Source organism: Hydra viridissima, unplaced genomic scaffold (genome assembly GCF_058129835.1).
Source record: "Hydra viridissima isolate aposymbiotic clone 2 unplaced genomic scaffold, HvirCarnegie_v1 scaffold_17, whole genome shotgun sequence".
In the NCBI taxonomy this organism is placed as follows: domain Eukaryota; kingdom Metazoa; phylum Cnidaria; class Hydrozoa; order Anthoathecata; family Hydridae; genus Hydra; species Hydra viridissima.
The window spans coordinates 2165040-2190750 of NW_028324316.1; the positions used below are offsets into that span (position 1 = coordinate 2165040).

At 29.1% G+C, this 25711-nt stretch overlaps 2 protein-coding genes and 1 long non-coding RNA gene across 4 annotated transcripts; all 3 read left to right on the forward strand.

Annotated features, from left to right (window-relative positions):
• The first annotated feature begins 819 nt into the window (after window positions 1-819).
• On the forward strand, window positions 820-7452 carry LOC149877036 (meprin A subunit beta-like). Its single transcript, XM_090074525.1, has 16 exons — window positions 820-1964; window positions 2076-2123; window positions 2474-2533; window positions 2645-2716; window positions 2949-3104; window positions 3180-3294; window positions 3728-3912; window positions 4573-4794; window positions 4871-5041; window positions 5118-5294; window positions 5377-5520; window positions 5890-6152; window positions 6238-6328; window positions 6577-6600; window positions 6724-6860; window positions 7223-7452. Exons 1-16 carry the CDS (start codon window positions 1895-1897, stop codon window positions 7361-7363), a joined length of 2076 nt encoding a protein of 691 aa, XP_089930651.1. The 5' UTR covers window positions 820-1894; the 3' UTR covers window positions 7364-7452.
• Window positions 7453-12201: 4749 nt separating this feature from the next.
• LOC145182726 (uncharacterized) lies at window positions 12202-24195 on the forward strand. Of its 2 annotated transcripts, none has more exons than XM_090074531.1 (6): window positions 12202-12264; window positions 12392-12527; window positions 17599-17763; window positions 19292-19547; window positions 22656-22944; window positions 23138-24195. In XM_090074531.1, exons 2-6 carry the CDS (start codon window positions 12429-12431, stop codon window positions 23781-23783), a joined length of 1455 nt encoding a protein of 484 aa, XP_089930657.1. In that variant the 5' UTR covers window positions 12202-12264; window positions 12392-12428; the 3' UTR covers window positions 23784-24195. The 2 variants fall into 2 exon arrangements, with proteins under 2 accessions (XP_089930657.1, XP_089930658.1); XM_090074532.1 differs by lacking the exon at window positions 12202-12264 and adding an exon at window positions 17115-17179 and having other exon boundaries at window positions 12389-12527.
• LOC149877037 (uncharacterized) lies at window positions 15347-15876 on the forward strand. Its single transcript, XR_016448329.1, has 2 exons — window positions 15347-15568; window positions 15673-15876. It is a non-coding gene; the product is annotated as an uncharacterized LOC149877037 (long non-coding RNA).
• Window positions 24196-25711: the final 1516 nt, after the last annotated feature.

A 25711-nucleotide genomic window follows, 5' to 3' on the forward strand; every position in this document is an offset into this window, starting at 1 on the left:
TTGCATATTTTTCTGTGCATATAAAAGAATTTTCTGCAATTGACAAGGAAAAAATTTAAAAACTAATTTAAGAGAAGCACTTAAACTTTTAACCCACTTTGTTTTACCTACTAACAGGAAAGAAGCCCGGGAGTAGAAAACAAACTAACAATACATAATTAGTTAGAAAATTATTTATTACTTTGTAAAAACAATTTCTAAACTAATTTCTAAACAAAAATGTAAGAAAATCATCACCCTTTTAAATACTTTATATTTCTATAAAACCCTGTTTTTTTTTTTGTATAGAATCATTTTTTAGAAAGCAGCGACCTTTACTTATTAACAAGCTCTTTAGAAGTAAAAAAAATCAAATGGGTGATAATAATAGATAATAATAGAGAGAAAAAAACAGTGTAATCTTACTATATGGGATTAGATTAACTGTATAGGATTTTGATGTAATGGCTTGTTTTTAAATGAAAATGAACAGCGGATTAAATGTGTTAGAGCACTATCTTTTTAAACATTATCTTAAATATATTTACTAATTTAAAAATTTTAAACTTCGTTTTTTGTTTAACAATATTGTTAAAATCTCATTTAATGAAAATTATCTCAGGTTTACAATGTCAAATTTCTTTAAGAGTTTTAATTAACCGTAAAACTCTAAGTTGAGCCTAAATATATATTATTAAGCCTTATTTTATGGACTAACATTCTTTTAAAAATTCTTTTATGTTTCAGAGTTCGTTTTATTTGATATCATGTTAATACGTTTTTCTCAATAAAATTCCAGTTCTATTTCTGAGCGTTTTTTAAATAAGAGAATAATATAGCAATTTAAACTTCTCCAATTGCGCTTTCAAGCTACACTTAAAGGTTTCTTTTTTTTTTTTTTATTTAAAGCGTGAATGAAGTCTTAAAATTTGCAAAAAACTACGAGAAAAATTCTTCTGTTTTTTTATTGAGTTGTTTGAAAATACTTTAAATTTTTTGTAAAAGAAAATTTTAATGATCTCGAATTATCAGTCAACCAAAGAGGAAAAAAAAAATCGACTTCAAAGAATGAAAAATGCAGGAAGGTTTTTTTTTTCTTTCTCGTTCAGGGAAACATACAACTAACATGATTGGAAATTTAAAGCTGTAATACTTAATTCTTCAACTATTTGATAAAGTGTTTTTTATGTTAAATGTTTGATTCTCTGCATGAACTGTTTTTCAAATTACCAAGTTTAGGTTATTTTCAAGTAATATCCAGTAACGCACTCCGATCTTTCTTATTAAAAACATTTTTTGGTGTCCAGTTCATCGAAGGACGCTATAAGCGCTGCTACGGGTCAAATGGCACTTAAATACTTTTATAAAAAAAAAGCTACATTTTTTAACGGAGAAAGTATTATTAATGACGAAAAGATTTTTTATACAGGGAATTTTTAATCATTTCCTGATTCTTAGACTAAAAAGCATTCATAAAATTTTCTCCTCTGAACAGTTACTAAGCACAGTATTTAACGTTTCGTCGTTTCACTTAAAATCACTGTTGCACCAGGTTTATTTTCATTCTTCTAAAGAGCTTTTCATTTTAAACATTCGCTGATGTGAACACCTCCTAAACGTCATAATTTAGAATTATTTAGAACCTTTTCAAGCCTTGCGCTGCAGACCTTGCATAAATCCTTTTATAAATATTTGTTTTCTAAATGCTGAGAAGATTGCCTTGTTAATCCGCACTTTAATAACGCAAATGATCGATTGTAAAGAGATCTTATAACTCCTAATTTGTAAAATGCATAGCGATGAAAGCATTCAATGTCTTCGAATAAAGGTTGTGTGTCCTTATAATTATCAGTTGGAGACTTTTTATTAAACCAAGAGTTGTTATACTTAATGAATAAAGGATTCATCGTAAGAGATGGGCTGGTTGTTGCTCTTCTATCTGGTTTTTTATACCGAAAAGGTCCTTATGAAACCTGTGGAGGAAGGTGATACGTTGGTTTGTTTTTTAATAACAGCTCGTTTTAGTTAACTTTGTCTTTTATTCGCTAGTTGTTAAAAAGCTATGAAAAGATCTATTAATTTAAAACCTTTTTTAGATGTTAACTCAAAATTGCTGGCAAACATATTTTATCAAATTGACGAGAGTAAGTTTTAACATATGGCTTTTTCTTTTGCTTTCTATATTTACAGTTTAATGTTTATCGCTATTATACGGAAACTCGAATCCCAGTTCAATTCATTTAACCGTTTAGAAAGTCTTTATGCTTTTTTTTTTGTTTGTTCCGAAGAAGAAAATTATTAAAAAAAGAAAAAGAAAGAAAAATATTTTTACGACGATTTTCTAACATTATTGTTTACGTAAGTTGCCTTTGAAAATTTTTCTTTGGCTTTTTGTTATTTTTACGATTGTTTAATTTTTGGAATTTTCAACTTTCTTTGATTTTTATTAGAATTTTTAAAAAGTGATCGAATGATAAAATTCTGTTTATTACAGTTGCTAAAGAGACCCATGTTATAGAAAAAGAGATTAGGAATTTAAAAGGAAAACATGCTGGTAATTTTTTAATCTATAATGATTTAAGTCGCTAGTTTAATCATTTGAACTATAGTTATTATAGTTATGTTACGTTTATAATAAATAATTCATTTAAAACGTGTTTTTTAGGTTCCATTAGGTTGAAATCTGAGTCAAATGAAAATAGAAGTGCATTTGACAAAATAATTTCGGTTAATAAAAGTAAGTGTTGCATTTTTGGGATGCTATTTTTTATTATTTATTTATTGATTTATTTTTTTTTTCACAGCATCCATCGTATTTGCTGAAAATGAATTTTGTTATCTCCGTTATGATACCTTTGTATCATAATGGAGATTTTGATACATCCATAATGAGCATTTTTCATCCGTAAAAAAAATTCTATAGTGCTTTTAATGAAAATGCTCTTTTGACAATTATTTCCATTCCTTAGAGGTTTTCAACCCTGACAAGCTTCTTATTGAAGGCGACATCCGTCTTGATGGGAATACATACTATACCGATAATTTCTTTAAACGAACTGCTATCAGAGATCGCAAATATCTATGGCACGAAAAAGTTATTCCTTATGTCATCGATAAAAGCAGCGGTGCGTTGTTTTTTTTTGCTTCATTTTGTGTTTTATCCGACGACAAAATCTGAGTTTTTTCGTATTCTGTTTTAGTTGAAGACGAAGCAAAAATAAAAGAGGCCATGAACGAAATTGCAAGCGTTTCATGTTTGACCTTTGTGCCATATAACGGACAAGATAACTGGATAAAGTTTGTCAAAAAAAAAGGGTAAAAAAAAACAAAAAAACTTGGTTTAAAAATTTCTTCCGCTCCCTATTTTTTCAAACTTAATATTGCTTTTTGAATTACTATAATTATTATCACGGATGTAAATATTGGGGCTCAATGTATTTAGACCCTTAGTCATTCACCACACAAACACACATTTTGAGGAGAGAGGGCCTAACATATAATAAATTTAGGCGCCTCCACTTTTTAAGTATTGTGTATAATTTCACACCATTATGCTTGCCAATCTCTTCAGTGACCATCTCCTATTCCTTCCCCGCTACCTTCAGTAGATTTACACTCGTTTTGTTCTAATTATTATTTTAATTATTGCTATAATTGTTATAACTACTATTTCTATTGTTCCTTATAAAAATTTGTTTATACAATTAAAAGTTGGTCGTCGCAAATTTTAACTTTAACTGATTTTTAGCTGCTGGTCAAATATTGGAAAATTATACTATCGTCCCGGATCTCAAGATATTAGCATCGGAATAGGTTGTACAGAAAAATCCGTGATAATGCACGAAATAATGCATTCTCTAGGTTTTCAACACGAACACGTGAGAAGTGATAGAAATGATTACGTAGAAATAATGTGGGAAAACATTGACCCCGGTAATATGAATTTAATTATTCTGAAAATATTTTTTTTGTTCAGTATAAAAATACAATGCGAAAATTTGCTTCATTTACATTCTAATAGCATTTAAAAATCTATTTTTATTTTTTTTAAAAATGTCATAACTCTAGGGATCGCCGGTTACATTATACGGCATACTAGCTTTACGGTATACTTTACCGTATACTTGGTATACTAAGAGTTAGTATACAGATTAATATACCCGTTTACTTTTATTTGTGAAATATTTTTGGACTTTCTTGATAATCTGGTAATTATATTTTCTTAATGAATTAAATTACTGGACCATGTCTATTATTTGACTTATCATGATTAAAGTGTTTTTTTTTTAAATTCAATTTTTGTTTCTTAGATTTACTTAGTAAAAACTTTAATTTGTTAAGTTGTTATATTTTTATACCACGCTGTTTGTGCTGCTCTTCGCCGTTTTAAGATTTATTCTATGGATTTTTCTGATCTGAAATAAGTTAATAATATAAGTAATCAAAAAAATCAATAAGTAAGAAGTTTAGTTTACGTTACACTTTACAGTATACTTTACGGTATACTATACGGTAGACTGTACGCTAGACTTTTAGTATACCGTACACTAGCGATCCCTGCATAATTCACAATAATTTCTTTACATCTTTAAGATGAAATGTACAACTTTAACAAAGAAAGCGAGGATCAATCCGACAATCAAGAGATTGAATATGATTTTGATAGTTTACTTCATTACGGATCTTATGCTTTCTCAAAAAGTAAAGATCTTAAAACTATTGTTCGGTTAAAAAACCCAGAAATACCAGTTGGAGGTGGCAATCGACTTAGTGAAAAAGACATTATAGGATTGAACGTCTTGTACGACTGCAAATGTAAGTCTTATCTTTGTTTGCATGTACCACAAGTTAAAGTTTTTCAGGCAGCTAAAACGATCATAAGTCTTTTTAGCCGACTCAGCTAACATTGTTAGTGAATGGTCGTTATTTGGTCCATGCGATGATTCATGTATTAAATATCGTCAGCGATATTGTGTAAGCCAAGACAGATCCATATGTCCGTATGCCGACAACTTTGGCGTTGAAACTCAAAAAGAGAAATGCAGTGACGCACAATGTCATGGTGAGCATTTCTAGTTTGTCATTTAAATATTCTTTTGACAAATTTACTTGAAGCTTTTGTTTTTTAATTTCTCCAGCTCCGATTAATGGTCACTGGGAACGCTGGAGTGATTGGTCAGAATGTAGTCAAAGTTGTGGGTCAGGCCGAATGACACGAACAAGAAAATGTGAAGATCCTGCTCCAAAAAATGGCGGTAAAAATTGCACTTCGGAAAGTTCTCAATCTGCTTCTTGTAATACGCATAAGTGTTTAGGTGAGTTTCTAGTCAAAGTCACTTAAACGCATAAATAGATATAATTCAAATTACATGTATACGAACGTAATTTTTATTAAAGGCCCAAATGATTGTTCGTTTGAACTAAACTTGTGCGATTGGGTACCAAGCAACACTCCATTTAAATGGCAGCGTTTTACTGGCAAAACACCAAGCAGTAATACGGGACCATCTTTTGATCACTCAGAAGGAATGAATGGAAAAGGTACTTCTAGATACCAGTTTGAGTAAAACCCGGATTTTATCTCATCCTAGCTAAATATATATTTTCCTACATTATGACATTATTTGATCAATATATGACATCCTAAATACAATACTTCATATAATTATACAACTAAATATATAACTAAATATATAGCTAAATATATAGCTAAATATATAACTAAATATATAACTAAATATATAACTAAATATATAACTTCCTTCATATTTAACTGTGGCATCATTTGATCAAAAAACTTTTCTCTAGAAACTAAATAAAAAATTTGCTTTTGTTTAGAGGAAAGAAGCGGAAAGTTGTTTTGGTGACATTTTTAATCATATTTTGATTTTAAACCTTTTTAAATCTTAGGCTATTACTTGTACACAGAAGCGTCAAATACAAATCCGAACGACGTTGCATTACTGACTAGTAAGAGCTTTCCTGCAACTGCTGGCAACTGCTTTTCGTTTTGGTATCACATGTATGGATCAGGAACTGGTAGTCTTCTAGTATTCCAACTCAAAAAAAACGGTCGTGAGAATGACAAAATTCCTCTAAAATTCCTTACAGGTGATCATGGCAATAATTGGCTACGCACAGAAGTGACAGTCAGGTCAAATACCGAGTATCAGGTTATCATGATTAGGTGTTTTAAACAAAAAATGATTAATGCTATTGCATTTCTAGTGCTAAAAGAAACTTCAATATCTTTCATAGATAATCATTCATGCAATCAGAGGAAGCAGTTTTTTGTCCGACATTGCTATTGATGACATCGCGATGAGTGAAAAAAAGGTGTGCGCTTCAGGTAAAAGTTTTATTGTAACTTATTATTTAAAAATTATTTTGAAGAGTTTTTTATAACGAGGTTTTCATTTCATTTTTAGTTTTCATGACTTTTAAATAACTTTCATGTTTCTTCAAGTAAAAAAGTTCATTATTTTTTTTTATATCAAAATTTCTTTTTTTTTAACGGAAGATTAGCGTCTGTTGGAAATGATCACCTGATTGAAATGATCACTTGATTGACAAATAATTTTTTGTTTTTTGTTTTAGATGAATTTAAAAGTGTTGCAGGAGGTAAAAAAAATTCTCTTTAAAGAACAAATTTCAATACTTTTTTTTTTTTACATTTTGTTCTTTTTTAAATAATTCTAAAAGTGTTTGAAAAACAACATTTTTTTTTAACACATTTTTTTAAAGCGAGAAAACTGGGCTGTTACAAGAGTTCAACGCAAGCCTTTACTTCATTTAAAACCATGAGAAACATTATAGACTGGTACAACATCGAGATTGTAGTAGAAGCGTGTGCTAGCTTTTCAGAAAAACAAAACTCAACGGTAACACGCCCTCTTTGTTAATTTTAAATAAAATTCAAGTAAAGTAAGGTTTTTCAAAAGTAAAAAAAATCTTGTAAATTTAATGAGGCATCTGAAATTTGTAAGCCACCTGAAGAACAAACGGGTTTTAATTGAAATTTAGAATCTAAGACCTTGAATCTATATTTAATTTATATCTAAAAAAAACATTTAAAAGCAATTCGTTAAAAAGTTGTCATTATTATTTGTTACTTTGTTACAATTTTTTTATAACTATTGTAATTATTGTTTTACATCATACTGATTAACGCATACAAATTGCAGGATTGGTCGGGACATAATTTACAAACGATTTTAAAAGGGTAAAAAATCTTTATGTTTAGTATTTTGGAGTACAATTTTACGGCGAGTGCTGGTACAACCTAAAACATGATGACGCATTTAAAAATGATAACGTTTCCACCGACTGCTTTCAATATTTGGTAGGAAAAGAAACTTCGATTATGGTGTATGAACGATTATGAAAGAGTATGAAAGAATAAAGTATGAGGAGAAATTTTCAATGTAATATAATACATGTAAGATAAAATTAAATACAATTCAACTTTTCCCAGGTTTTTCGCGCTTTATGTCATTTGTAAAGTTTGTAATAATTTTAAAAAAGTTTGGCATAGTTTAAAAAAGGAAGATAAATTTTATTTTCAGTAAAAAAAAAGGGGAGATTAAAAAGTAAAGAAAAAATAGAAATTGAATTTTGAGAACAAAAAAATACGGTCAGAGTGCAATTTAATTGCACGCTTTAAGGTTTACTTCTTGACAGGGATTTATTAGCAAAAAAAAACAAAAACGAACTGAGTTCATATTTTAAAAAATGTATAAAAAATTGTACTTTACTTTATATTTGTCGGCCAAATCATAGTGTTTAAAATAAATTTTCAAAATAAATACTCGTGGTTATAAAACTTGATTGAAATAATAAATTTATAAGGATAATTTTTAGTTAGAAAAATATTTTAAATCGCTACAAGTTTGAAAAACAATCTTAAAGAGTTCAAGGTGTGACCGGTATTTTTTTTTGCGCAACTGGAGTAGTGCTTTTTTGATAATTGGGATTTTAAAAAATTAAATTTTTAAACTTTTTACTGATAGTGAATATATAACTCTTAATATAAGTTATAAAAAAAAAACAAAGTCATAATCATAGTTTAAACTCGGCAAATGACCAAAAGTATATTGGTTGCCATTTAAAATTTTCTTTGTCGCTAAGAAATTTCATTAAAGTTCTCAAAGTTTCAAAATCCTACTGCACATGATAATAACTTGGCTGCATATAATAGCTTGCTGATGCTGGATGACCATGTTAACATGATTAATTATAAATTGTAAAATGTAAGTTAACAAGTGCCTTCTTCCTCGTAGTCCCTCACCTGGCTGGGTGTTTGGGGAACTTTAAGGATTGCACTGTGGTTAGACCATTTTTGAAAATATTACTTTGTTTTACCACGCATTTTTGTTCTCTTTGTTATCTATAGCATTTAAAGATTGAGTTAGAATTAAAAAAGAATGAGGCAACAATCGGACACTAATAATGGTAAACAAGTTTCTAATGTTCATGTCAACCCATGAAAAGCCGTTTTCCTGCTCATTTTGTTTATTATCTTCGTGAAACAATAATGATAAGTGTCTATTAAAGATAATCAATTGAAAGTCGCTCAAAGAGTTATAAAACTTTTGCATATTGGAGAGAGAAATTTAAAAAAAAACTAAAATATGAAAAGGAAAGAAATTAAGTAGATAGTTCACGAGAATAATATGAAGACTGAACATACTTATGTTTTGTGGTTTTTTAATGAAAAAGATTTTTTAAACTTTTAATACGAGGGTTTTGCAGTTAAAATTTGTATCTAAAATGTTCTTTTTCTTTTTCTTAAGATTTTCTCAACTCTTTATCTTCGATTCGTCCCTAAAAAGTTTCTTAAATCAAGTTTAAGAATAAACGTTGGTTTTTGTTAAACAAACTTGTTTGCTGTTATTATTTTGACCTGTGAGTTATGGTACTCTGAAACAAGTTTTGCCTGTTTTCTCTTGATTTATTCAGCGTTTGTCTCTGGTTTTGACTTCTTAGTAAAAAAAATATGCAAAAGAGCTACAGAATTGTCGCAAACCTTGCAAATTGAACTTGTATAAATTTTATCGATGAAAGCATAGTTGAACTTCAAGTTTATTTTGTAAAACCAAATTTTAAATTTTAGTTATGTTTTAGTTATTTTAGCTATGTGGTTGCTTTATCTGTCCTGTAGTTGTACAGATGCGAGTAAAAAGTAGATTACTCTACCTCTCAAAAAGACATGACCAATTACAAGAATAGGTTTGGAGATAGCTGGTAGGTTCAAGAGGACTAAAATTAGCCATTGAATGCTACTCGCATCTAAGAAGCCACTGTTCAATTGTTAGACCAAAATCCAGTAGAAAGTTCGATTAATCGAGTATACCTAAAGTGTATTTTGGTGTATCGAGAAAACTTTATTTTGAAAATTCATGCCTGAAATTCCATCCACAATACATTGGGATGGAAAGATTATTGCATGCCGATTCATTTAACCTCTTGTAACGTTGGTCTGCAAACTGGTGCATGCGTTTTGACAAAACTTAAATTGAAGATATTTTTAGCATTACCTTCAGACATGTACATAAAAGATTTTTGATAGTTTGAAGACAGTATTCAATTATGAAATTATTAAGAAACTTGAAAAATACTAGAACTTAATTAACACATGTAGACGTAAGAGTAGTATGACAGACTTTACACAACTTTGGCCAGTTGACTGATTCTATAAAGCACAAAAAATTGTTTGTTCAAATTTTTTATTATGATTTATACGGTGATTTGAATCATATGATATAAATGAAGTAGTTGAACCAAACAAAGCGCGCGGTTTCCAATCTTTTTACACAGATGGATTTATTGAAACATTTTTGAAACGATAACTAATCTATAAACTCGAATGTCAGAAGTAATTCCACATGCAGATTATTCCTATGTACCGAACATTCTTAAAATCTAGTTTCAGCTGAATGTTGCAAGCAAGCAATTTCTTTATTCAGTATAATCCCGGAAATATATAACTTTTTGTCAACTTCTTCTCAACGATGGGCGAAAATAATTGCATGCATAAAAAACAAGGTGTATGCTGTTAAAAAAACTTCACTCCCAGACGAGGTCCGTTCGTGCAGATGCAATTAAAGTCTTGGGGGTGGGGGTGGGGCTAATTAATCAGAAGTGTTGGAAACTTCATGAAAATTTTTTCGGATTTTACTGATGAGATCATCTTGATTTTACTGATGAGATCATCTTGTTCTTTGAAATATTAAAAATGGATGGACATCAAGTAAAAACACTGGGGTAAATGTTGCTGTATTTTATCGCAAATAAATGAACTGTTGCTTTCCCAAATGAATGCTTTGCATTTCCCAAATGAGATGCATGATTTGCATTTCCCAAATGAGTTTTGCATTTTTGATTTACTTGAGCAACTTGGCTGATTCTTGTATCAACAATAAAAAAAGTTATCAACAATAAAAAAAAATTGATCTCGCTTTTCTACGCATTAAACACGGATTAGATGAAAAATCTAAACGTAAATCACATCATCAATTGCTATGCATCTATGAAGCACAGATAAAAAAATGAAATAAAAAAACATTTAGTTTTATAAACCTAGCAAAAATGTACATTTTTAATTTGTCTTATTTTTTTAGTAATTTTCTTTTTAGAAAAATTTTCTCAACGAATTTTTTAAAAACATTTTTTGGAATATAGACATGCCTACTATAGATATATACTATACATATCTACTATACATATACTATAGAATGTCTACTATACACATATACAATAGACATTGTGCAAACTAACAATAATTATATTAATGTTTTTTTAGAATGTTATGTTGTACCCCAGGCTTACGGAATGATTAATCCGCTCCTCAATATTTATAAAAAACTCTCAATAAAATCTACAATATGATCACTTTTAATTAATTACCACGTTCATTGTGCTATTTGAATTGAAATGTATTGGAATGCATTTGTTTGAATTTGAATTTATCAACTTCAGTTAAACTATACAATCGTAGTAAATAATAAAATATCTCTATTTTCTCCTGTTGTTTAACACAGCTATATATTCATGAAAATATAAATTTCTTAGAAATGATCTCCAAAAAGGTGACATAATAATTCAAAGAAGTATAATTTTACATAGAATATAGAGCAAACAAATATAATTTTACATTGAACAATGCAAAACTTTATTTTTTTTATTGATCTATGCTCTAAATATAAATTTACTTTCTAAAGTAGATAAATATTTAGAAAGGTATAAAAATATGGGTGCTCCCATAAAAAGTTAACGTTAGTTTAAAATAAAAACTTTACAAAACAATTAAAACTTTGTTAAACTTTGCAGTTTTCTATTTTCTTCTTTTTTTTTTTTTAACAACTGAGCATTTTTATATGCATTATTTTGTGTGGATCAAACACTTATTTTATTTCTTGATTTACTTTAAGAAAAATATATATTTTTAAAAACTAGTGTGAAGCATATGGAAGCACGGGCGTCAGTTCATAATGGTAATGAGTGCGTACTTTAGCACCATGCATACGAGATTAGTAAAACAAAGTTGTTTGTCACTTCTACTGCTGACAAACACTGTTTCACTTGTTTGATAACCGAGGTTGAAACAGTTAAAGTAAAAAAGAATGAAGTTTTAAATTAAAAGTAGCATCTACTTTTTTTTTACTATTTATCAAGTAATGTACAAACAACTTTGTTCGATTTTTTTTTTTTTTTTGCAAATATTGTTTCACTAAGATGGCACACAACAACAAACTAAAAAATTTGTTTTATAAAACTACAAAAATCTTTGACCAACTCTGATATTGTATATGAAAAAAAAATGTCAACAATTCATCAAATTAAGACTAACGTAACGGCTATTAATATTTTAAATCTGACCCCATGGTTTGTTAATAATAATGGGTTTTAAGATTAGTAAATCTAACCGTAATAATAGATTGATAAAAGTAATGGATTTAAAGTAAAATGACTGTTTTTTAAAAAAAGATTAAATTTGATCATGTTTGTTAATTGCGATTAACAACGATAACATCAAATTATTATGCACCAAAATGTGAACATTTTGAAACTGATATTTTAAAATCTACTTCCCTTATGTTATGTTCTTCAATGATTGATAGGAATATTTGGGACCAAAAAAGTTTCTGTTATTAATTGTTAGAGCACGTAGGATAAAATAGGTATAAAACGGGATAAAAAAAGTCAAAATCAAATTTAAAAGATTAGTTTCAATCGGTTTCCGTTTAAAGTTTCAGCATTTGAAACAAAGCGAAAATAATTTTCCCGGTAAGTAAGGATTTGATAAACAGAAATTTATCACACAATGTTATTCAGAAATACATATTACTTTTAATATTTTTTTCTATTTTATAACATTACCAATGTTATATAATTTTTTTTGTTTATGTTGAAGATATTTAAAAACGGATTAGTTCTAAGTAAATAACCTTATGGATGAAACGATCCCTCTTGATAGTATCCAAGCCATAGCTGCAAGCTTTGGTGCTTCTTTTTGTGCTGAGAAAATAATCGATACTGTTTTGGAAAAGGTATGTAAGCGTTAAGGTACTAATTTGTTATAGTTTAAAATGCAAATACTACACATGCTTTAAAATTGCTTTATAAAACTTTTTTTCTTGAGATGAATAACAATATGAAACAATAAATGTAAAAGTATTGTTATAGCTGCAGACACCAAGTATGATTATGTGGAATTAATGTAGGAGTTGAAATAATTATTAGCAAACAATTACTTGTTTATTTTATCTTTTTGATATTGTATTCAGCATATTGAATATTTTTAGTGAGTTTCCCGAAATACATTCTGAAAGTAGCAGTTGTTGTATACTTTTTGAATTATTTTTCTGAAAGTAAAACTGAATGCATGCTGCAAATGGTTTTTTAGGTATAGTTGGTGTATTTCTAAAATCCTTTAAATAAGAGTTTTTGAATGGATAGCAAATGTAAAGGTAATAAACAAATAATTTATAAAATGAAAGAAGAAAAAAAAAGGCTTTTTTTGATATCTACTTTTTTTTCTGGCTCTTATGCCAGAGCATGATTTTTGATAATATTAATAATGTTAAGTGATGTTGATATTATTTTTATATCACTTTTTTGTTTTCACTAGTTTGATATAAAAATTTTTGAAAATACATGTAAAAGGTTTTTATTTAGTTTTCCAATTCTCAAAAGGATGGTTCTTATCTAAGCAAAAATAAATTTGTAAAGTTTTTGTAATTCTGAAACCCAGAAGCTCTTCCTGTTAAGTAGAAAATATATTAGAAAAAATTCACGCAAAAAAGTTAATATTTAGAGGTAGCTCATGGGAATTGAAGTTTCTAAGTATTAGCTGACACTGAAATAATTCATTTTTTAAAATAGTTTTTATTTCATATTGTACTTTTTTAAAAAACAATAAAATACAGTTCTTGTAACTGCCTACTAGAGTTAATTAATTCTGACTGTTTTGAATAAATTCTTTTTATTTCATTAATTCTTTTAATTCTTATTCATTTTTTTTTCCTTTGGTCCTCAATGACTTAAAGTAGGTATTATTTTTGTTCTGTCAAACTACAGTTAAACTCTTGAATCAATGAAGCCCAAAGTTTGGCCAAGTCATTGATGACTTGGAGAAATTGCACAAGGCATTTACTTTTTGGATACTCTAGTTGAGGCTCCCACTTATAGGGATCGACCTGCAAGAATTCCTGGTATATTCCAAAAATTATGATAAAAAAACTAATGCTCTTTGTAACAAATTTGTAAAGTTTCTTTGTAGTCAGATGCTGAAATAGCTTAATTTGTTTTAGAGGTTCAGTTTTTTTTTAACTTCAGTGTTTGGGTATTTAGATAGAGCACACAGCAGTGCAAAGTCTTGTTATGGAGTACAATTTGTAGCTGTACTTTCAAACCACTATTTCAGATATACTTCAGTGATAAAGAGATTTGCTTCTTACAGGTGATGTCATATTTTCTGACCATAAAAAAGGCCTTAAGACTTTTGACAGCTGGCACCTGTGTATAGTAGCTTGTGTTGCTTACAAATTAGCCACATCTTTATAGAATAAATGTCCCTCACCATCCAAAAAGCTCTTTAAATAGCTCTAAGGTACCTAAATCATATTCCATGTTCAGGTGTATCACCCAAGAAAATGATCAAAATTTTAGGCATTTCACAGTATTGATGACATCATCATTCCTAGGAGCAATCATAATTGCTTAAGTGTTACCTTCAACAGCTGTACAAAATGTGTTCTTGTTAATAAAAACTTTGAAACATCATGAACAGTGTAAACCTTTTCAAAAATAATTTCTGAGATCCAGTGGCAACAGCCCAAATTAATTAGGATTGTTGATCAAGCTCTGCTTTTAAACAATTTTGTCAGATAATTGATAAATAAATAGTAAAACAATTCAAATTAGCAACTAAAATATTACTTAAAAAATTTAATAAGAATTAGCAAGAGTTAGGTGAATTAGAATAGTAAGGTGTTACTTAGCATAAACAATTGTTATAAGTAATATTAGCTGTTAATTTTACATAAATAATGGGCCAGAATTTTTACATGCATTTCATAAATTTTTTTTAACATTGTTGAGTTTCCTTTAAATATTGTCCAAATTAGCCCATATTTGAGCTAAAATATAATAAAATAGCTCTACATATAAAAAAATAAAATATCTCTACATATAAAAAAATAAAATATCTCTATACGCAATTGCACACAGTGTGAGGTTCAGACAATAATATTTTGAAACTTCAAAAGTAAAGACCATCCACACTCAACAAATTGAGGGTTTAAATGATAAAAAGACCCCTAAATGAATAATTTTATTTTAGTTTATGTGATTAATTAGTCATAATTACATAGGTCAGACAAACTATCTATGAGCTGTTTGCATATTAATCAACAGTTTAATTTTTATGTTTTTCTTTTTGTTTATATACGTAAAAACAAGTTTGTATGGCTTGTTGGTGTATATCCTACAATGAAGAGTATCAAATAAACAAAGTCAGATTTTATTTTAAATTTGTATACATTATATGGGATGGTTCACTAAATTTTCCCAGGCCAGATTTCATGAGTTGTCAGAGTTGTGGAATGTACTGTGAGAGAACACAGACAGCAGTAGTCAGTCAGTAGTCAGTGATATTCAGCTTCAAATATGCACATTTGAATGTTTCAATTAGCTCTTGTTTTAAATGTCTCAACATATGGATACATATTTTTTCTTTTTTTCTCTTCAGCTATATCTTTCAGCTTAGAAGTGTGATTAAGTAGTTATGTACACATATTTTGATTCAGCATTTTTGTATTGCGCATTTTCTCTTTGTCAAGTTGATTCTTATTGTGAATGATCAAGCAAACTTAAAAAAATTTTCCACCTTCATCAACACCAAATCTAATCCCAACATGGTCTGAATTCACTGTCCTTATCATGAATACATGTCATTACAATGAACAACTAGGATATGATTGCGCTTTTCTACATTTTCAAATGTAAGGAAAAGCTTGCAGCTGAAAATGTTGGGGTAATTTTTTCAACATCACACAATCACATAGGCAATGGAATGTGTCCCCTTATGGTAAGTTTTAACATTCTTTTCTCCACATTATAAATTCTACTGTTGATTATTTCTTGTGTTCTTTCATCAACATTACTTAAAATTTTGGAAATATTTCCTCATAGGCTTGTAATATTGCATTTATGCAACAGGTCCCATCTAACTGGAGATTAGTAAGAGGTGAATAAGCAAGTATTACTAATGAATGATTTAGCTTAAACACTGGTATCCAAATCTGTTGAGGGTCTACCTTTTTTGTGCTGAGGGAATTTTGTGCCAGAAAGTCTTGCTGTTGCACATGAAAATAACAAACATGATTTGGATTTTGCACAGGTAGAATGTAAGTATTCTGGCACTATTTCAGCAAAATCAAAGACATTCGGCAGTATGGTATTATCTTTTTTGCTTTTTTTATATTAAATGACATTTTCCATATATTCCACATGGCAACCAAGCATCTTGAATGTCAGAATTTTCAATGAAGTAACTTTTGATTTGTTCAAAGATGACATCAGTAATTTTATATTTTGCTTTCTTTACACAAATAGCATAAACCTTCTCATGGTTTTATGTGTTAAGATTGTTTTGTTGTCCATGTTTTCCACACAGCTAAAACAAAAATAAGATGTGCATGCAGTAATAATAAGTAAACTTTTTAATGTCTAACTTGAAAGGACAAAGTTAAAGCTCATGTGATTGTATATTGATATGAAATTTGAAATCACATTCCCTGTTCCCTGTTCCCTATTGATTATGGTTCAATGATGAGCATAAACAAAAATTAAGTTTGTTTTTTAAATTATTTCAATTGAAAATATCAAATAGTGAATATTTTAAATTGTTTCTGAGTAAAATTTTGTAATTTACTTTAAATTGATGTATTCCACATTTTGCTATTTGCAAACAGCTCATAGATACTTTGTCAGATCCATGTAGTTATGATTAATTTATTACATATGCAAAATATGCCTTTATCCACAGGGTTGTATTTTTTTATCACTTAAACCCTTCAGCCATAGTTATACAGTTTCAGTTATAGTGTATCTTCCAATCATAGTTATACAATTATAATTCATAGTTATGCAATTATATTTCATAGTTATACAATTTTATCTCATAGTTATGCAATTACTTCTTATAGTTGCACAATTATATTTTATAGTTATACAATTTTATCAATGTCAAAGTCAACTAAGTACTATTACTTATGTTTCTTTACTTCATTTTAAAAGTTCAGTTTCAACATAGGTTAATACCAATCCTTTAAAAAATTTTGTATTGTATTGAAAGAACTTAACTTAATGTTAAACTTTCTTAATATGTACAATCAAAAGAGCAGTATAAATGCTCTGTAAGCATCCCAGATGGATATTTAAAAATCCGAACTCTACTCATCTATGAGTTCAAAAACCTAATGTCTCACCCTGAAAAATGTATCAATTTCATTTATTTAAATATTTTTTAGAAGTTTTAAGTAAATAATGCAGTATACAATATTTTTATTTTCAGTCAAAATGTTCTTTGAAACAAAACACAAAACCCACAGATTTTTTTGTTTATTTTACAGTTTGGTATTAAATATTGAATTTGGGCAATCCAAACCCTTTCTATCTAAAAGGGTTGCTTTATAGGGTTTGTATTATTTGATGTTGGATTTTAGTAATTAATATCATTATCCAGTGATTAATTTTAATGTTATCTTCCTTCCAATTACAATAATTCATTAGTTAGCTGCATCTTACCATTTGTAGCTTCTAAGTAAAATAGCCATTTCATAAATTGCAAGAACAGCATTTGATAACAATATTTAGAACATGTTATTTATTATAAATAGTATATTATTATGTTTTAGTAAGTAGGATATTCTATGTCATAATAGTAATCTTTATTTTAAAACAAGTAGCATATTATTTTATGTTATATAAGTCACATTTCATTATATTTAATTTATGTCACATTTAATTATATTTAATTTGTCACATTTCATTACATTTAATGATAAGCAGCATAATGTTACCGAAAAAAGGTATTTTGCTTTTGTTTGAATTAAGGATGGGACTCGTTATTACAAAGTTCGATGGGTAAAGTACTCTTGGGAGCCCACATCAAGTTTCATACATCTTGAACATCTTATTCGAGATTTTTGGATTGAGTTTGAGCATCACATGCCAGGAGTTCAAGAAAAAGTTACTCTTCCATCTAATGAGATTCTCAATGTGAGGTTTATTCAAAATTACTTTATAGTTTCTTTTCTATTTTTATATTCTAAGTATTATTATTATTACAATTTAATGCAACAAATTCTTTGTTGCAATATCTCAAAGTTTTTCGTGTAAGAAAATCAATCAAGTTTTGAATCTAAATACTGCACTAGCATATATGCAAAAGTGTTAGTTATCCATTATTTTTAAGAGTAAAAAGTACTGTTTTGGCAAAAAATGAAAACAAAATTTAGTTAATTATAAGGAATAGCAGTTCAATTCTGCTTTAAAATTATTTTCTGTATTTTGTACTTTAAAAAATTAGAATAGTTATCGTAAATTATTATGGTTCGCATGTTTATAATTTGTATTTAGTAGAAGATTTTTACATTCTATAGGCATATGTTTATATGCATCTTGATGTATTAGTTGCAATTTATACATCAAGAAATTAACACTGTTGCAAATTAATTATCTTGAAATGCAGATAAAACTTCTCAAAGAGTTACAGAATGCTTATAAAAAGAAAGCTGTTAATACATGATATTCTACTTTTGTAACTGTAAACTTTGTAACATTCAAGAGATACATTGAAAGATGTTATGTTTTTGCTACTGTTTTTGAAAGAATTTTCAAATGTCACAGAAAGGTTCTGTAATACACATTTGTGCTGTAAACAAAGTTGTCTCTTATGCTATATAATTGCTGTAACTAATGACAGATTATTTGTAATGCACTCTGTTTTCTACTAAGATTTCTTACAATCTTAAAAAATTTTGAATTATAATAAGTTTATACAAGCTGCTAAATTTGAACAACTTACACTAAATAAAGAAATAGTTTGTGAAGATGTGTGTGAAGAATACTTCACCTTCAATTTTAAATAATATTTAAAAATCTTTACTCAACACTAAAAGGTAGAAATTCAGTTAAAAATTGAAGAATATCATTTTACAAAACAAGAGTACATAAAAATATAGAAAATTTATTTGAAATTGCTATGTAAGACATTGAAGACAAAAAATAGTGAATCACATATAAGTCAAAGATTTATTAAAAGATCAAACTGTAATTGCTGCTTTTTCAATTTTATGCTGCATTCTACTAATGTAAGTTGCATCCTACAAATGTAAGTTGCATCCTACAAATGTAAGTTGCATCCTACTTAATGTATCTCTTTGTCATTCCGAAGCTATAGTTTCTTAAAAACAAGATATATCAGACAAAACATATTTTAATTTTGTTTTTTTTAGTCATTAGTTCATTTGTTTATGAAAACTATCCAATAGTATATGAAAAATATGCTGGTTGTATGTTTGAAAGGCTGAATTCCCTAATAATTTGGACATAAGTATTGTAGGTTAATACATCACAATTGGCAAAGTCTTTTCATGTTTTGATTTAATCAAATTTTTTTGTAATAGTTTTTAGTTACCAGAGTATTTTTTTGTAAAATAAAAGTTTTTAAAATATTACATATTATGCAAAACACATTTAGTTTTTTTTTTTTTGGATAACAAACCAAATTATCGTTTCTAATCAGGTACAACCTAAAGCTTCGAGTGAACATGAGTTGATTCCCCAGTTTGCTTCATTAGCTGCAAAACATAATGATAAGGATGAAATCAATTCCCTTCTTTCCACTTTTGATGCTCCTGCTGAAGATGTTTCCCAGGTGAATAATATTGATGTTGAAGTCTCTCATTCTTTTACACAACTGGCTGCTTTAAATGAGGTGCCAGTACCATTAGAAATATCTGACCATGATGTTGCTATGATAAACCAAATTGCTTCACAAGGTAATTTAAAAGAAGTTTAACCTGAATATTTTATACCAGTTTTTTTTTATGTTGTGTATGTGGCGTGTGTTTGTGTGTGTATACCACATATAGACACATTATTTAATTAATGTGTATATATGTATTTAGTGTGTATATATATAATCAATATCTGTATATACATTTAACTGCAAAATTAATGCACCACTTATTCATTTCGATTTATTTTAATTGTTGTCGTTATTATCATATATTTTGACAAACATTAAGAATAGAACACATGAACACAGTTATTTTGATGATAATAAAATTTTCTTTGAGAATGGTGAAAAAATAAACTAAAACCAAAAATATTTAACAAAATAAAGTAAAATGATTATTATTGTTATGCACACTAATGCAGCTTAAATTGAAACATTTTTGACTTATCAATAACTAGTGTTACCACCTCTTGATGCTATGACAGCCTGACAGTGCTGTGGCATACTTTTAATTAGAGATCTAATCGTTTCTTGAGGGATATCTTCCCACATGCAGTTAAGACTTTGTTGCAGCTTGTCTAGGCGGTTTGGTGTTGGATGTTGGCTTCTAAACTGGCATCCCATTATGTCCCAAAGATGTTCTTTTGGGTTCATATCTGCACTGCCAGCTGGCCACTCCAAAACTTAAATATTAACATTATTTAAGTATTCAGTAGCAATATGTGCCATATTTGGTCTAGCATTATCCTGCATAAGATGAAATCCATCTCCAATGTACAGTGCAAAAGGTTCTAAAATGTCTGCCATGTATTGCTGAGAAGTCAGATGTCCACTATCAATAATAAAAAGCTCTGTGCGAGCTGTTAAAGATATTCCACCCCATACCATCAATGAGTTGCCTCCATATAAAGTAGTTTCTCTAATGTTACAAGCAAAATATCTTACATTATGTCTTCTGTACACTCTTAGGCAACAATCAGAACTTGCAAAGCAAAACCTTAATTCATCTGTAAATAAGATCTGTTCCCAATCATTTATCTCCCAATTCATATGCCGCTTTGCAAAAGCCAGTCTGTTTCTTCAGTGGTATACAGACAATCTGGGACCAGTGACTGATGTCCGAGGTTGTAAATTTAAAGCACAAAGTCTTCTTTTTATGGTATCTTGACTAACAGCAGTTCCATAAACCTCAACAAGTTCTATTTGGAGACTGGTCCTCCACGGCATTGGTAACTTGTGGTCTGCCTTGGCCAAGTTGTCTAGTGTGATCATTGGTCTCTACAAACTTTTGTAGAACCCTAACGACTGTTGTATGAGACACTCCAAGTCTTCTAGCAAGTTCGCAATTTTTAATCCTTCATCAGACAAAGTAGCAAATGCAACACATTCATCACAACTTAAATTTGCTCAAATGACAGTTATCTTTTCTACTGTTAAATCAATTTAAAAGCAATACGTACTTTTCTTTTAGAAGTGAGGTTTAGTTACAACAAAACATTCTACTTATGAAAAGCTGCTATAGTTTCGAAATTAAATAAGGGAAATGGAATAAAACCTACTAAAGGCGTAATAATAAACATTATCACCTTTGTAGTTGATAAATCCGGGAAGTAGATAATACTTTTCAAAATAAGTTGGAGTTTATAAGAGGTGTGTTAATTTTGCTGTTAAGTGCATATACAGGCTAATATGGGGCAAAGTGAGACACTTTTTGAAAGTTAAGCAAGACAATTTTGAAATGTTCTAACGCCTGACAATGACTCTTCAAAATATGTCTCATATTTTGAAGAGCTATTGCACTGCCATGGGGTGGAAAATGAGATATAATTTTGAGCTATAGTTAAAGAAATTGTAATAAGATGTATGTAACTTTGATACATCTTCAGTCACGTAGCTTACATAAGTCTTTACTTTGAAGGCTACAGTTTAAATGAGTTCAAGTAGTTCATTTACTCCTTCAGCAGTTTAACTCCATAATCCATTAAAGTCATAGCTTGTTCTTTTACTTTCTGGAGTGTCAAAAAATTGCTCAAAGAATTGCAGTTTAACTCATTGACACAATTTATGGATACACCTTGCAGTTTTTCTAGTGAAAGATCTAGGTTTTACTTCTAAAATCTATGACAAAATCTCTTCCCACAATACCAGATTTTTTATTGAAAGAGTGAAGTGTTGTAATTTTCCACATACTGGAATAAAATTGGCTAAATATTGATTATCAACAATTCATAGAACACTGCATCTAGACGTTTTTTGACTGCATCATGTGAACTCTTATGCATATTATGTAAATTATTTTACATCTTATGGGGTAAAGAACTTTTAAACTCGTACTAAGTTTTTTTTTTTTATCAAAATGTTATAAAATGTGAAAGAAATTAAAAGATCGAGATTCGCTTTAAAAAAGAAATCTTTTAAAAAAAGAGCTTCATTCAGTACGTTAGGTAATACTCATTTCACCTTATTTACAAATTGAACTTTAAAAATGACCAGTAGAATGCCAATAACAAAAATAAAAAATATTGAGGTTATGAAAACTTGCAGTTAAATAAACACATATTTAAGCATTTAGTTAGTCTGATTTTTCACTTGATTTGGTCAAAAAAATAAAATACGGATGTCATACGGATGGCAAAAACTAGATAAAGCGAGAGCGAGGATACAGCGAGGATACAAATTTATTATGTCCACCTACAAGATAGAGCGAGGATACAAATTTATTATGTCCACCTACAAGTTGATTGAACCCTAAACTCTAGAGACAGATGATGACGAGAAGTGATCTTAGGATATAAATTAGCAGCAAAGCCTAAAAATTGTTTATGGGATGTCCTAGGTTTAATTATTTAGTACCCTTTTTTTTTGTAGCATATAATTGATTTACTTCTCAATGGAGTAGAGCCAATAAAAACCAACCTAAAGTAGCTCGCAAGTTACATGTACGTGCATACAAAGTTGTGTACGTACAGGTGTGTAACAAGATTTGTTTAGATTGACAAGAGATAGGATACTTCTAACATCGTTCTAGCATCTAACATCAAATCGTTTTCTCGAATCTGAGCTATTTAGGAATTAAGACTTTTAATTGTTTATTTAAAAAAGTTCTCTTTAACTTTTTTTAAAATCCGTGACAATCATCTGCTTTTAGAATCTCGTCTTCATGAGAAACGAAGAAATCGCAGTCACGACGAAAATAATGGCGAATGTAAAAAACGCCGTAAAATCCCCGGAAATTGCCCGATATGTGGAAAGCATTTCAAATCAACCACAAACATTGCGGCCCATAAGAAACTACACACTGAAGAGCGACAGTTCAATTGTTCAGAATGTGGAAAGAAGTTTAGGCGCAAGTTACATTTGCGTCGCCATTTGGAGTCTCATGCTGGTGTAAAAAGTTTTGTTTGTGAAGTTTGTGGAAGCGCTTTTACTAGTAAATGGTGTGTGATTTTGAAAAGAACTTTTTTTTTTGACTTCTACGAAATTACTCCTCAAATATTAAAGAAGTATTTCTAAAATATTTAAAAAATGAATTTATATGTTTGTCTTAAATCTATTGCATTCATGTTTGTAATTCGTTGATTAGTAAAAATGGAGCTCCATAATATTCAGGCTATCAGCGTTTTTTTATAGGTATATGGAGGCTCATTCTGTGATTCACACGGGCGAAAAACCATTTCAATGTGACGTTTGCGAAAAAAAGTTCAACAACAAAGCCAACCTCAATAAACACCGACAAATTCATCTAAACAAGCGTCCGTTTGTTTGTAACATTTGTGGTCAGAGTTATCGTCATAGTTATGACTTAAAGCGTCATATGTCTACCCACTCGGTTTCTAAAGATTTTACCTGTAGCGAATGCGGAAAAAAGTTTGCTCGCAAAACGTATCTTCAACGTCATGCGTTGACTCATACGACCGAGAAAAAGTATTGCTGCACGCTTTGCGATAAAAAGTTCTTGCAAAAATCTCAGTTTAACTTGCACTTAAAACAGCATTCCGAATATGTTAATAGAGTAAATGAGTCAGCGGACTGTAAAACAAAAGCTACTGATGAAGTGGATGAAGAATTACCCGAGTCAGGTTTCTTAAAGTCGAAAGACGAGCGAGAACTGCCGTTTGATTTCGCAACGGATGGTTCCCACCAAAGCATAAACTCTGATGCAATGGTTTCAACTAATCATTTTACAGAACACATTACTCATTACACCGGAAAATGTAGCGACCCAATTTCTGAGCAACAAAGCATATGTGATTTTAATTCTTGGCAAGGCATATAGTTTTAGGAGTCGTTCACTCTAATAGAACAAATTTATTACATAAAAGCTTTATTAAAGTAAGTTATTTATCCCAAATATTTTTTGTAAACATATTTATATTTCTAGAAAGTTCTAGGGTTAGAAAAAGTTTTTTAATTTCATGGATTTTAATTTTTTTTTTCATTCGATTAGCCGACTATGCTGTTTATTTTTATTTTTCTTAGTCTTTATTTTTCTCTATTATATACAACTAATTCGTCTACTTAAAAACTTTATGTTAAAATTCTCCGTTAAATGCAGCGTACTAAATAACGGAGCTATCCGTTAATTTAACGGAGTTATTAACGGAATTAAATACGTTACAAAAACGTAGCAAATCAATATCTAATTGTAAACAAATATTATGTTAAGTTAGCACAACTCTTTGTTTCAATTATTTCATTTGTTTTGTGATCCATCTCATAAAAACCATTAATAAAATGAAAATAAACCCAAAAGTTAAAGCGGCTTTTTTTATTAGCATTTCTTTGAATAATTGCGATTTCATTAACAATGAGAATTCATCAATAATACACACTACTACTTGTGGAACTACTAAAATACATGCAATATACAAGTATGATGCTATATCTAAGCAGCGTTGACTACATCACAAGAGGATCATAAGTTCATCTACTTTGGAAATAGCACAGGAGGATCACAATCAATCATCCAATATCTATACCGATCAAAATCTTGTAGGCAAAGATATGCTTGTATTTAACACTGTTATTAAAAGTTTAAATAGCACATAAAGAATGGCTGCTGTATAATTTTAGAATAATCGACGATTTTAAAGTTAAAATAACCGACGATGTTTCATCAAATAGAGTCACTAGATAATGATATATTTGATTATATTCATGTTGAACAATACAAGAAATGTAAAATAATCACCTATAAATGACCATTTACGAAGAATAAAATATTTAAAAGCTATTACTAAATCGAGAATAAAAAGTTATCAATAATTTCTCTAATAATTTCTAAAAATTGCAAACAGCTAATTTCATGTTGCGCATCTGTAAACAATAAAAACTTAAAGACTGCTGACATTTCAACAATAAAATTCGAGCATTATAATAACAAATCTGACTAAAAATATGGCTTGAAATTTCTAATAAAAACAATTGGACAGATAGTAAATAAAAATCTTAAGTCTAAAGATATATTGACAGTATTAAATTGGCTAGTAAATGTAACCATGTTAATAAGCTGCCATGGAAAAGCAACTTGATATATTTATCCAGTGTATCATGTAACTCCACGACACCCTTCGGCAGTTTACCATACTGCAAACCGTAGTCTTAAACAAAGTGTAAAAATAAGACCGACTCATCCATCCTATTGCTCTATGACCGTAATGACAATGGATGTTATTGTGTTTTCGAATGTAAAAAGTAATTTTTAAAAATGTTTTTTTTTTCTGATTTTGCAGCAATTTTTGAAGTTATGGAAAATAAAATTCCATGCTTAAATAGATAGCAGTCTCTAGTACTACAGTGAGTAAAACATTCAAGCTTAAATAATGGTGTTTTTGGTGTGACTAATCATTTTTGGATAAAGTGATGCGCATATTGAATGGGACAAAGTATTACCTACTGAATGAATTTAACAAAGTATTATTTACAACTCAGCAGAGGGATGCTGCAATCCCTTACTTTTATCCCCATGGGTAATGGGTATTATTTACACACTTTTATACTGCAATAATGTACTTAAATAAAACTAACTAAATATAATATTCTAAAACGAGAAAGTTCTGCTTTGATTGAAATTTAATTAGAGTTAAAGTGTTTAAAGTTAAAAATATTTATTGTGTGGTATTTATGTATGTATCTATATATTTAACTACATTTACAATTAATAAACTAATTTGAAAAATGATTGAATTAAATACGTTTATTTTT

Bases quoted from the DNA above. Each gene is read 5' to 3' on its own strand.
- LOC145182726 (XM_090074531.1), top strand. From the start codon at position 12,429: ATGGATGAAACGATCCCTCTTGATAGTATCCAAGCCATAGCTGCAAGC. The intron at 12,528-17,598 runs GTATGTAAGCGT...GTTTGAATTAAG, and splicing joins TCGATACTGTTTTGGAAAAG to GATGGGACTCGTTATTACAA. The intron at 19,548-22,655 runs GTAATTTAAAAG...ATCTGCTTTTAG, and splicing joins AAACCAAATTGCTTCACAAG to AATCTCGTCTTCATGAGAAA.
- LOC149877036 (XM_090074525.1), top strand. From the start codon at position 1,895: ATGGGCTGGTTGTTGCTCTTCTATCTGGTTTTTTATACCGAAAAGGTC. The intron at 3,913-4,572 runs GTAATATGAATT...TACATCTTTAAG, and splicing joins GTGGGAAAACATTGACCCCG to ATGAAATGTACAACTTTAAC. The intron at 6,601-6,723 runs GTAAAAAAAATT...ATTTTTTTAAAG, and splicing joins ATTTAAAAGTGTTGCAGGAG to CGAGAAAACTGGGCTGTTAC.